The 13,360-nt window shown below is 41.0% G+C and overlaps 1 protein-coding gene across 1 annotated transcript; it reads right to left on the bottom strand.

The window, feature by feature from the left end:
* Positions 1-3,059: 3,059 nt before the first annotated feature.
* On the bottom strand, positions 3,060-4,473 carry LOC115736228 (serine acetyltransferase 1, chloroplastic). The gene has a single exon (XM_030667815.2). The coding sequence runs from the start codon at positions 4,330-4,332 to the stop codon at positions 3,301-3,303; it is 1,032 nt and encodes a 343-aa protein (XP_030523675.1). The 5' UTR covers positions 4,333-4,473; the 3' UTR covers positions 3,060-3,300.
* Between the last annotated feature and the right edge of the window lie 8,887 nt (positions 4,474-13,360).

Here is a 13,360-nt window from a genome sequence, read left to right as displayed (position 1 = left end):
TTTGGAGGCAAGTAGATTTAAAACCTTCAAATTCTTTAGGTTGCCAATTCCAACGGGTAATTTCCCTGGGAAGCCCGTGGAAGAGAGAAGCACAGAAAAGAGGGGACTGGTCCAGTTGACTTTTGCCAGTGAGATCAGTATTTAGCTGCAAATTCAGATCCTTGGGGTTGGGTAAGTGAAGAATCTGCCCTGGGAATGTTCCTTGAAGTGCACACTTACCAAAGACTACCCGATGTCCAAGGGGAAGATATGTCCATCCAGGAACTAGGCAAGATCGAGTACAGGTTCATTCCATCAAGGACAAGTCCCCGTGACTCTGTTAGGGCACGCATAGCAATACTTCTACTTCGGAAATCAACTTCTTGTGAAAAGTTGATTTTTCTACTTCTCCTCAGAAGTAGAAGTTGAAAAATCAACTTCTACTACAAAAGTTGATTTCTGATAAGAGAAATTCGTTTGGTGACGATTGAAAATTTCTACTTCTGAAACATTAATAACACAAAATCTTCTACGAAAAATTATTGTGGGTGGCCGCAAAATTTCTACTTCATTTTTAAACTAAAATATTATTTTATTTTTAAAAATAAAAAAATTAGTATTTATGTTTTACTTCGGCGGTCGGAGATGGCAACTCTGTGGAGCGTTAGACCGTGTCGGGCGGCTCGGTGGTCGACGGTTGGTGGCAAGGGGCAGCGGTGGTCGGCGGTTGGTGGTGGTGGGCTATAGTCTGCGATTGGCAACGATGGTTGGCATTGGAGGCGGTGGGAGGCGGCCGGCGAAGGTCCGCGAGTGGCAATAATTGCAAGCAGCGATGGGCGGGAGCCAGCAGAGGTCGGCGGTGGTTGGCAGCAATTAGCGGCTAGGGGCAATGGTCGCGGGCGGCTATGGGCGGCGCAGGTCTGCGGTGGGCAGTGGGTGGTGATGGTCGAAGGTTGGAGGTGGCCGCGAGTAACGATGGGCGGAGGTCGGTGATCGGCAAGGATCGGCGTTGACGGGGGTTGCAGTTGGCTGTGGGGGGAGGCGGTCGCGGGCGGCAGGGGGCAGCAGCGGAGGGGGGCGGTGGTCAGCAGAGGAGGTCGGCAGAGGCCAGTGTGGTCGAAATGAGGGTGAGGGCGTAATAAAAAGAGACTAAGGCAAAAAGTACTTTTTGAGTTGAAAAGCAATTTTCTTGAACATCTCAAATTGGGGGAAAATAACTTCATAAGTGAAAATTCACTTTAAAAGTAAAAATTTCTTTCAGAAGTAAAAATTTTTATCAAAAGAATTTATGCTTCGGAAGTCACGTTACTAAACAGATTTCTGCTACAGAAGCACTTCCGGAGCAAAAATCCACTTCCGTAAATGTTACCACGTACACCCTTTAGATTCTGAAGTAGCATTCTCAAGCTAGGATTGTCAAACCATAAAGCATGATGATAGCAAGGGAGATCCAGCGACTCAAGTTTCGAAACATAAGATATTTCAGGTGGGACTGCACCCAAAAAACGAGCAATAGAAAGCCAACGGTGTGCCATGCTCGAGAACCGATAAACTCGGTTGAAAATGCCGAGCTATCAAAACTGTTGAAGGCGAGGTTGAGCCTCTGCAGATGGGGAAGTAGGAAAAGGGTGCTGTTTGGATGAATACGCCCGTGAAGCCAGCTGCAACTGAGGTCAAGACCGATAACATCACCTGCCGTATTGTCGCAGGCAACCCCATCCCATGAGCAACAGTCACTATTTTTCACTCCAAAATGCTGTCTTTGGATAAGACGTGACGTGTGCAAGAATGTCGCGCTTGGTATAAGAAGAATTTGCATTGAGGGATAAGGACTTGTTGAACTGGAGCAAGGCATTGCTCTGGTCACTGCAGCATGATACTTGTCCAGAACAAGAAGCGATTGATAGAAGCAATGTGAAAAAGACAAGGAAGAGTACTTGATGCATACCCATATCTTCTTTCAAGAAATGAAGTTGCGTTGTGTAATTATTGGACATTGCAGGAGAACAAGACAGGTAAGAAGTAAGCTCGTATAGTTGAGAGCCTTCTGTATTACTGTATGGTCCTGCCTTCTTAACTCCAACGGCTTCGCCAGATTAATATAGTTCAGCATTGTCCAACAATAGTTTATAGACATCAGTATGGTCCTACATTTAGCACTCGGTGGACTGCAAGCACATTGAATTTGACAACAATCAATCAGCCCATCAACACATTCAACAGGTCTCACTCATGCGTCCATGTTCGATGAATCAGCTCATCAATACATTCTAAGGGTACAGATCCACATGTTTTTTGATGTGATACACGTTTATGTTGCAGTCCATAGAGCCAACAAGATTGCATGATTTACCGGGGAGAACCTCAGCAACAAGGTTTTCTTTCCCTTCTATGTTTCTGGTAAGAAAGTCTAGTTCCAACAGATCTTTGTCAATTAAACTGCACAAAGAAAGGGAGTCGGAAAAATCAACAGGCCCGCCTGATTTTTCAGTTACAACCCCACTTGCATAAACCAGCAGCTACATTATAAGCTCTAGATATCCAAGAACACTATTCCAGTACTGATCCAAGGTAAATCTCTGACATAGAATCCAGAGTTCATCCGTGAATTTCCCAAAGAATGAGTCATTGCTCAAGTTGATGACAATGACAACCCAGTTTAGTCCACTTCTAAGCACATTTTGATCCATCCTTTCAAGCCACACGCTAAAGTGATGACAATGATAACTCGGTTTAATCCTCTTAGTGATTTTCTGTTTCTGACTTTCCTGAATCTTTTTCTTCTTGGATAAAAACAGGAAAGTTCTCCCCCCATTACCCTTTTATTTTCCAACAAAACTGATCACACCCTTATACCACTTGCCTTTGGAAGGAGCACCGGATTAATGCCAAGGTTCCAACTTTGAAACGCCAATTCCAGATTTTAACTATTGACACGTGAGCCAAAAATGCATCTCTAGAACCGATGCATGTCGGGAAAATATGATGCCCAATGCACATATTAAAAAAAAGACAGCAGCAAAGAAGCTAGAAAATGGTTCGGCCATTGCCATTTTCTTTCATAATAATCAGCAATAAACCATAGGAACTCAATCGATGTGCCATTATAATTGGGAGGGGGAACAGTTTATTAGCTCCTGCGAGCATGTCTCAATTGATATACACAAGACTAAGTAGATGGTTTCTGCTCCAACACATGTAAGCAATAGCAGCAAGCAAGACAAAACCTCCATGCTAGTGATACGACAGCAAGGTGGTTGCCATTTGTGGGAACAGGAGAACTTCAATTCTCTCTTAATACCACAAACACAAATTAGTCTTCTAAATAACATAGTCAGACCATTCAGAAATATGTGACGTTTGGTCCATGGTGAAGCTGGGCAACTTCTCGAGCCCAATTGGGTTCTCTTTCCCTCCAATCAACCTTGCCGGGTTACCCACGGCAGTTCGTCTGGGCGGCACATCCTTCAAAACAACTGACCCCGCACCAATCTTAGCTCCATCACCGATACTGATGTTCCCGAGAATGCAAGTCCCTGCGCCTATCAAGACCCCATCTCCAATCTTGGGGTGCCTGTCACCGGAGACTTTACCAGTTCCTCCCAAAGTCACATTATGCAAAATGGACACGTTGTTCCCGATCACTGCAGTCTCGCCAACAACCACTCCAGTGGCATGATCGACCAGTATCCCCCGCCCAATCCTTGCGCCGGGATGGATGTCCACTCCAAACACCTCGGAGACCCTGTTCTGCAACAAGAATGCTAGACTCTCCCTTCTTTGTGACCACAGTTTATGAGCCACTCTATGGGATTGGAATGCCAAAAACCCTTTAAAGTTAAGAAAGCAATGGATGTAAGTCTTGCAGGCAGGATCCCTCTGCTTCACTGCTCTCAAGTCAGCCTCAACAGCACTCATGATTTCAGGGTCATCGTCAAAGACACCCTTGAAAAGATCGAAAAGGGTTCTACTACAAATGCTTGAATTGCTCAATTTAACAGAGAGATGATTCGCCAGAGCACTTCCCAACGAGTTATGACGCAAAATCGAGTTATGATAGTAATTGCACAAGATGGGTTCTTGACAGGCATCGGAAAGAGCCTCTTCTTGCATCTCAAACCACAAATCATCTTTACCTTCCCTTGCATCGAGGGCTTCGACGGACGCGGATGAGGACGAGGACGCGACTTTCCCGCGATTCTGGCACATGGGTATCATCGAGGAAACGCTATCACGGAAACTGGGCCGGCAGCATTTCGCGAACTTACGCGAAAGATCGTCGCCTTGGGACTTGTTTGGATCGCGGGAAAGCTGGCAACTTTCTCTCCTGGAAGTGTCTATGCAAGCGGCCATTAAATCTGAGAGATGTGTGAAGTTGCGATGGTTACGTTCAGGGTTTGCGATGTCCGAGAGAGACGAAGAAGAAGAAGAAGAAGAAGATGAAGATGATTATGAGGGTGGTGGCGGTGGTGGAATGGAGGAACGGTCGTATTTTATAGTGGCCGAAGAGATTTCCCGGAAGCTCGGATTTTCCTGGCAACATTTACTACGGTAATTTATATCCAAAAGAGATTTGATACTTGCCTTCGGAAAACGGATTTCCATTACTAAAATGGAGGGGGCCGACGTGACGTCGGCGTAAATAGTAAATTACCTTTACCCCATCACTTTTTCTCCAAACAGGCATGTAATTTCAAAAGTACCCTTATTTCTTCAAATAATAATTCGAAATATCTTTATATTTTTTAAATAAAATTCTGAAATAGACATTCTTTGAAATGAGTTGAAGTATCCTTATTATTTCAACAAAAAAAAACGCCATATTTTCATTATTTTTTCCCTATCTTTCCCTTCCGGCCACCGGGGGAATGGCCGCTTGGGCGAGAAGGAATAGCAAAAGAAATAAAAAAATAAAAAAAGCAAATGATAAAAATACCTCTGGTCATACCTTTTCTTGAAATAACAAAGACACTTCAAGCCTGAATCAAAATTCACTTTATGCCTTTATTTGAAATTTTTTCTAACTTCAACAAAGAACAAAAGATGTCCGACCTAGGTTAAATTCCAATAAAGAACAAAAGGATGACTGACCTAAGTTTACTATTGATAGTTTCAACGAATCGATTTTTCTAAATTAGAAGTTAATAGTCAATATAACCAAAAAAAAGCTATCGGTTGTCACGATAATAAGTTCCGTTGTAGGCATTAACAGTAATTACAACAGTTGGGAGCAATATCGAATTGATCGTCGACAATGAGTCGATCGATGACAGAAGTGGAGGTCTACTAGTTACCCGAATTTCTATGAGTAAGCAATTTTCTTTAAATTTCATATGTACATAACAGGTGAAACTATGCAAAAGAAGCGTTACAACATGGAAAATCCGTTTCCTACGTTTATTTTCTTGCAAACTCTTTTAAGAGGGAATCGGATTAACATGAAGCTAGTAATATTAGGGGTGAGCAGTTTTCGGTCCGGTCCGGTTCCCCTCAAGAATCGAGAACCGGACCGATGGTCCCTATCCCCAATTTCTAGGACCGCAGATCGGATCGATGGTTCCAAGAACCGAGAACCGGATCGTCGGTGCCGTCCGAGTCCCGAGCGGTCCAACGAGACCAGTAATAAACCGTAGAATTTTCATTTTCTGACCTAAGTTGCAGCTCATTGCAATCATGGATAGATCGTTGGATTTAAATCATAGCTAATAACACTCACTCGAATGAGATCGTGATCACCAAACAATGAGATGCAAGGTGAATTTAAAGCTGAAGTTATCAATATATTTTGCAACCGAGATCAAGGAGGTTCCAAATTATATAGCTTTGACAAAAAAATCTAGCTATCTGATTGATTTGGAGAAGGTTATATCCATTTGCATGATTTTTCATCGGTATAATGTGAGAAGAGAAGCAAAATGGGAGTAGTGGATTTAGAGTAGTAGAGTGGGAACATAAATCCACTGAAGAGAACATGATAGTCAGGGCAGCAAAGCTACGCGTTGATTAACAATAGAAAAAGACGACAGCACAGTAGTGTTATCTCCCTCACGGTCTACGTTACACTTAAAAATTAAAAAAATTAAAATCGACCACTCCGGTTTGGGCGGTTTGGTCCGGTCTTGTACCCTTAGAACGGGAAACCGGAGTATTCGATCACCGGTTCTATTTTTAAGAATAGGGAACTGGATCACCAACCTCTAGAATCGGTAACAGGACAACCGGTCCGGTCCGACTGGTTCGATTTGCTCACCCTTAAGTAGTATAACTCTAGTTGAGGGTGTTTCTCTAACAATCGTGGAAATGTCAAGATCTTTCTTTCACATGCATAGATCGCTTATATTTGTTTTAATGGTAGAAATGTACATACATGCATGTACATGTATATATATATGTACGTATATGTACATACATATACACATTCATTTATATACACACACACGTAGAAGAAATGCCACTTGCCCTTTGAATTATGAATGGAAGTGTAACACCGGATTGATCATACAATCAAATTAGATTTGGTTCTCTATCGAACCAGTTGAACTTGTGGTTTGTTCTTGAAGGCAATTTAGTTTCCGCCACAAGTTTTATGCTTAAAAAATACATTAAATTTTACAAAATATGAAAATGATAAAATAAAATCAGCACGATATATTCTTCAAAAAAGAAAAGCTTTATCGTCCAAAAAGAAAAGGCGTACAATGACCACAGAATGTGCATATTATAACGTTTGAATCAAAAATTTGATTTTTTGACTTTCTTTTATTTACTCGATAGTCATGCATTTATTCCGTCCTCTAGAACCTTCTTGTACTTTTGACTTTTTCATTAAATTAAGAAATCTCCTTTTTCGCTATTAATGTATGATTCCATTATCGTTTTATTAAATTGAAGACCAAACATGCCATTAATTCCATGTTAAATTACCTGTGTAATTGGTTTGCGAGGGTAAATTTTATTTCATGATATGTCTAATTTCTTTTGCAATGTAATCTCAGTACAGCTCCATTCCATATTTTTCTCCTTAATTAAAGTCCTTATCAATGCAATTTCTTTTCCGACCAAAAAAAAAAATCCACATATTTTTCTGAAAATCAAAATCGAAATAAGAAAAGAGAAAAGGAGTGGAGGTAATGCCAAAGGCGGCGCGTCACCCATCAACGGACACGACACCCGTGAGGGACCGACAATCGAATTCACAGGACCCAAGTGGGGCCCACCTCCCTCCCACGCCCAGTCAAACGACGCGGGAACTATGCAGCAACGACTGCGACCAGATCTCGCCGTGACGCTATCGCTGACGTGTCGCTCCTCCGTCCGTTGGATTTCCCCGCTCTCGAGGTCCTGGAAGCAGAGAAGGAATTGAAGAAAGGAAGGAAGAGAGAGACGCGTTTGACCCGACCACCGTGGAATGTGGTGGTGGGGCTCAATTATTGCACCGAAGCCTCCGACGTTTATGTAACGCCTTACGTAATTTCGAGGCGACGGTCTCTGGCATTTCTTCGTGGGCCCTACCACCCGTCGTAGTCACTCGATCGGAGCGGAGGGCCCACCTGTCAGGGGAAACTTCTTTTTTTTTTTTGGTCGAAAGGGGAAACTTGACTCGTGCACTTTGTTTTAATCCGTGAAATTATAATTAAAAAAAAATCATAAACCTGTCGAAATATTTAAAACTGAATTTGCAGGGATGTAACGGGAATAAGGATTTTTTTGATAAATTTTTTATTTCGAAACGTATGAAAATTTCAATAGTTGATCACATGAAATGACGTCCACATCATCCACGACCAGCGTACCAAATAGACCTATCAAAATGGGTCTCAAACTCATTTATAAACCCATCTTTATTTAAATGGGTCACTCGTATTTCTCTTATTAGTTATAAATGGATTTTACAAACAAGAAGGTCAAAATAAATAGGTCTTAATGGGTATGATGTAAATCTATTTACGACCCATTTAACTCAATCTCTTCTTCTTCCCTCAATTGCCACACAACTTTACGAACTCTCTCTCTCCCTCTTTGTTCGGCTCCCCCAGCCAAGCATACGACTCCGCCACCATCGCCTCGACTCCTAACGCCCCGAGCGCCATTAGCATGCTCACTTCGCTCCCCCGATGACGAAAAAATTCATGATTTTTTTTTTGTCAAAACCATGATCTTACTTAACGAATATGCATGTGACTCTCGTTACCAAAATCGTACTTCTTTTTTTGTTTTTCAAAACCAAAATCTTATCTTTTTCTCTCTCTCTCTCTTTGTTTTTACCAAAATCTTTCTTTGACGAGTAAATATCTTCAAAATTAAGAAATCAACCAGCGTATCATTTCATTTTATGTGACAATCGGTACTTCTATCTTTTGTTTTTTCTTTTCTTTTTTTCCTTAATTAATAATGCCGGCTTTACACGCTCCTTTTGTTACTCTCATGTATTTTAGAACCATTTTGGGTGTTTTCAACTTTGTGCCACCCATTCCATACGAGTCGTTAGATTATGCGAGTCCCGAAAGAGCACCTAATAACCTCTTGATCCGAGATCAAAACGTTATGGAAATGTGAGGTCAGAGATGTTCCTCGAAAGATATGATCCAATTTGGTCGAGCCTCATGTTTGAAAGTAACTTGGATGGAATTGGAAAAGGGGAAAGAAAACTATGGATGAACTCTAAGGTTTCGTTTGTTTGACGAAAAATGAATGATTTTAAAAATATGTTCCTAATCACTCGTGATGCTTACAAAAATAAACGAATAATAAAAAAAATCCATTATCCATGGACATATTTCTACATAAATTATTGTTGATAATGAAACAAATTTATTGATTAATAATTTCAAGTAATACAAGCGAATACTTTTAGAAAAATATTTTTTAAAACATTCATTTTTTACGAAATAAATTTATCTTAGAACTCGTGCTTTATCTTAGACTTATAATGAGAGGAAAATATATAATTAAAAAAATATATATTAAATTTGGGCATGAGGATTGAAAACTTACTTTGGCCTCAATTACTACCTAAACAGTCAAAGTGATTAAAATAACACATGCGACTGACAGAAGCGAAATCGTGCAGCGATTATCACGCAAAAGATGCAGCGATTTCAAATGATAGCGCGGACAACAAGAAACCTTGTACAACAAGGAAGCATCAGACAACTTCCACACGATTCAACTTGACTTTGAAATTCGCGTCCAGTTTTGATATTGTCAAAAAAAAAAACTTGACTTTCAAATTCGCGCCCTACTTTGATTTTGCCGGCCAATCCATGTGTGATGCTGACGTATATGCACACGTCAATGTCCCGTCAGCAATCGAAAGTCACGACTCACAAGGATTGACTCGCGGGGAATGATCAAAAGCGCATCTCTCGAAGATGCTTCCTGTCGGCCGTCGTAGCCAAATCTGCATATTTGCTGGTACCACCCCCCACTCGCGAAGGCCGAACTCTGAAACTTTGGAGACTAATCGTATCGGAGACAAAATTTGGTTTTTATTACCCAAATCTTTTCTATATTCCATACATCACATTAAATAGATATCGTATTCCATGACCAACGAGAATAGGGAGTGTTTCGCCAAAAATGCCCATCAACGGAAAAATCTTTCATTGAAATTGATTCCTCGATTTTTATTAAGAGGATACGGAATCTGTGGCAATTTCGGATAAAAGTCGAAATGAAAAACGAGAAACAGATGTCGGCAATCAAAATTTGATGGACCGTGAAGTACGTAACACTTTACTGAAATTTAATTAACGACAAAGCGATGATAAAGATACAACGTCAGAATTCAATCGACATCGAAGACCTCAAATTACAGCTAAGATGCGTATCGGAATTGAATTGACGACAAAGTATCTTAACTACGACTAAGGCCCTGTTTGGTTCAATATTTGGCCAAGAGACTTTGAAAAAATGCAAATACCTTTGGACTAAAGGTTTTTTTCAAAATGCAAGTAGTGTTTGGTAAAATATATTTTAAAAACACATTTTGAAAGCTACTTTTTTTTTGTTGTTGGTAAAGTAAGTATATATATAAACTTTTCAATGCGCTAGGTACAAGGATGAAGCCAAACACAAAAATCTCGAACCCCGAGGGACGCATGGGGTGTCCAACGGGGTATGAAGGTGTAAGGCCAATACGAAATACACAAGAAGGAAGTGCGCTAGGTACACGACTAAATTGAACCAGTACCAACAAGGCCAAACAATGGCCAAACTTGAAAAAAGACCTCAAGAGCCAGAATCACAAAAAAACTAATAGCAGACCCTAGAGGGGGCCCGGGCTTTCTACAAAAATAGCCTCGGAGATGCCCCAATTGCTTTGCACCCGCCTATTGCGGTGGTTGTCTTCAATACGGTGGTAAGTAAGCCCTTTATCCCGAACCACTTTGACTAGGTGTTTGAACAAGGCTGGTACAAATAGATGCTTGTTTTTGAAAAGGATATCATTTCTCGTCGTCCAAATCAAATGGCACAGGGCACCCAAAGAGAACCGAGCTAAGCGATGAGGAAAGGATCGACCACCAAACGTATGTTTAGCCCACCGCATCATATCTTGCCATGGTCCGTTACGCCATGATAAGTTGCATTTGGTGGCCCAAAAAAGCACTAATGAAGCGGTAGTAGGGCAACCAAAGAACAAGTGATCAATGGAATCCGGTCTTGCATGACAAAAGGCACATGTACCTTCCAAAATTCTACGGTAGTTTAGGAGCAAAACCCGAGTGGGAAGTCGATTCGGCGTGATGGTCCGGAGAAGGAAACCATATCCGGGGGAGATATCTCTATCCCAAATGAACGATGACCAGGCAACATGACGGCCTTTGGGTCTCGGATTGTCCCAAGCCGAGGAAACCGAGAATGTGCCTGAAGGATGTCCATGCCAAATCGGACGGTCGGCTCTCCCATCATCGAAGGAAGGTGCGGGACCCGACCAGCCTGTGAAAGAAGCTAAAGTGGTCGAGTTGCTCCAATTCGTAGAGAAGAAGGTCCGGAGCGAAATATCTCATGGTATGCGAGAGGTGTAGATATCCCACGCCGAGAAAAGGTTGTATAAGGGTCCTCTAGTATGCCAATTAACAAACCAGAAAGATATCGAGTGACCACTCCCAATCCTCTAAGAAAACAATCGAAAGACTTCGGAGCGAAGGTCTAGGATCTTCTTCCAAGACCAGAAAGCTACTTTGACGTAAATATTGTTTGGTGAAAAATGAAATTTGTAAAATATTTTTACATTTTGAAAAAAAAAAACCGAGGCAAGTGGGGGCGATCGGCGGGCAACGCCGGGGGGTCGGGCTGGTGGCGATGGCGAACGGCGACCGACGGGTGGCGGCGGCGAGGTTCGATGGGCGGGCGACCGGGGGGTGGGGGGCGGCTAGCGGCGGCTGCGACGGGCGGCGAACGAAAGGGGGGTGGCGGTGATGGGCGGTGGCGGACGGTGGGTGCCGGGCAGCCGGCAGCTGCTAGCAAGTGGGCTGCGGTAGTCGGAGTACGGCATGGGCGGCGGCCGGCATGCGGTAGCTGCAGCGGCCGGATGGCGACAAACCAAGATGACAAAATTAAAATAAAATAAAAAATTAGTTACATTTCACAAAAGTCATTTAGCCCAAAGTACCTCTAGAGGTACTTTGAACTAAAAGACTTTGGAGAGTATTTGAGATGCAATTGCATCTCCCAAAATGAGCCAAAAAATGAATCAAACACCATTTGCATTTAGCCAAGGGACTTTAGAGCCACAATGCTCATTTCCAATGTTAAACCAAATGGGACCTAAAGTACGGAAAAAAAAATTGCGAAATAATAAAGGTAGAAATAAATTTGCGAGAACGTTGAGTTCTTTGGTTCATTCAAAGGGGTTTTACAAAGGGTATACTTGGGTACTTATGATTCTTATAAATGGTGGTTGCTAAATTTAATAAAAAAACAAATAAATCCCTTTCGATGATTATTGAAAATTACTTCACGAACAGATATGATGTTACCAATTAACGGTTATCTTTATTTTGATTGCTTGTTGTTGATATCCATAATTTTATCAAGAAACTCAACTCTCATCAATAACTTTAAATTGTGTTGTCGATAACTTCACCGACAAGTTGTCGATTCGCTTCAAATTGTCAATATGTTCATTATTGACCAAACTCTGTTCTTATTGACTAAGTTCGATACCTGTCGATAATAACCAAAAAGTTAGTGACCAAACTCTGCTTTTATTGATTAAGCCATCATTTGTCAATAATAACCAAAAGTTGGTCATTTTTTGGTATCAACAAATGCTCCTTTGAAAGAATTGAATGATTTATTGATAATTCAATTCTTTTGGATTAAATAATCAAGAGTCACCGTACCTCCTTCTCATCAGCAAGTTTTACTTTTCTTTGCCAATTTTTATCTTAGTTAGCACGTTTTGCAAAAAGCCTTCATGTGACCATCTATCTCTATCCTGAAGTAGTTGCTCATAGTTAGATAATCTCGTTGCCAATTCAAATAAATCAGCGAAATATTGGGCTTTAAATTTTTCTCTTGGATTGAATTTAAATCAATTCAAAGCCAAAATTGTGAATTCCTTTTTTCTAAGAGTGAAGTAAGGCATGTATTTTTAGTCTTTTTGAATCGAGCAACAAACCGATCAACAGACTAGTTATTATATTGATAGGGTGTGGCCAAATCAGCAATTGATACCTCACCTATGTTTTGTAAAATCAAGAATTGAATTGTCTCTCCATCCCTATCTAATTGCACACCAAATTAAGTGGTAAATCAGAGTACCAGTTAAAAGTAAATTTCGAAAAAAAATACTTTAGTCTAAAAAACTGATTTCCCTGTTTGTATGCAATGGATTATAAATTGACAAATATGTGTGATAGTCGATTGTTTGTCTTCATAGGTAAAAATGACAAATTCATGGATTTCAAAGTCTTTTGGAAAAGATTGATTATCAATGCATCCAGGGTGTGATTTCCTAAAAACAGGTATTATAACACCCTTGTCTAAACCCAATCATCGTGGAACTTATTCGACAAATTGTGCCAGGTTCAACTTGAGTTTGGTTGGTCATTTTGCCCCCTAGGAAAAATTAATCTGCATGCTAGGCCTAATTGGAACATTCACATGAAGTGGAATTGGCCTAGCATTCAAAAGTACTAAATTGGTACAAATACAAAATGTTTAGAACTGAATTGGCACAATCGTAATAGGTTTAGGACTTTTTTGGTAATTCTCACTATTTTAGAGTATTATTAGAATGGGAGTTTTCCTCCATTTATATCGTGTGCGCATCCACCCCTCTTGTCATTTCTAATCCGAAAGGGTGTTGAGATATGTTATTTATGTACATGCGATTCCCGTCCATTTGCTTAAGTTATGCAAATATGAAATCTTT

This window comes from Rhodamnia argentea, chromosome 2 (genome assembly GCF_020921035.1).
Source record: "Rhodamnia argentea isolate NSW1041297 chromosome 2, ASM2092103v1, whole genome shotgun sequence".
NCBI classification, from domain to species: domain Eukaryota; kingdom Viridiplantae; phylum Streptophyta; class Magnoliopsida; order Myrtales; family Myrtaceae; genus Rhodamnia; species Rhodamnia argentea.
Note: the sequence above shows the minus strand (reverse complement) of the source record. Positions and strands in the feature narration are given on the sequence as shown.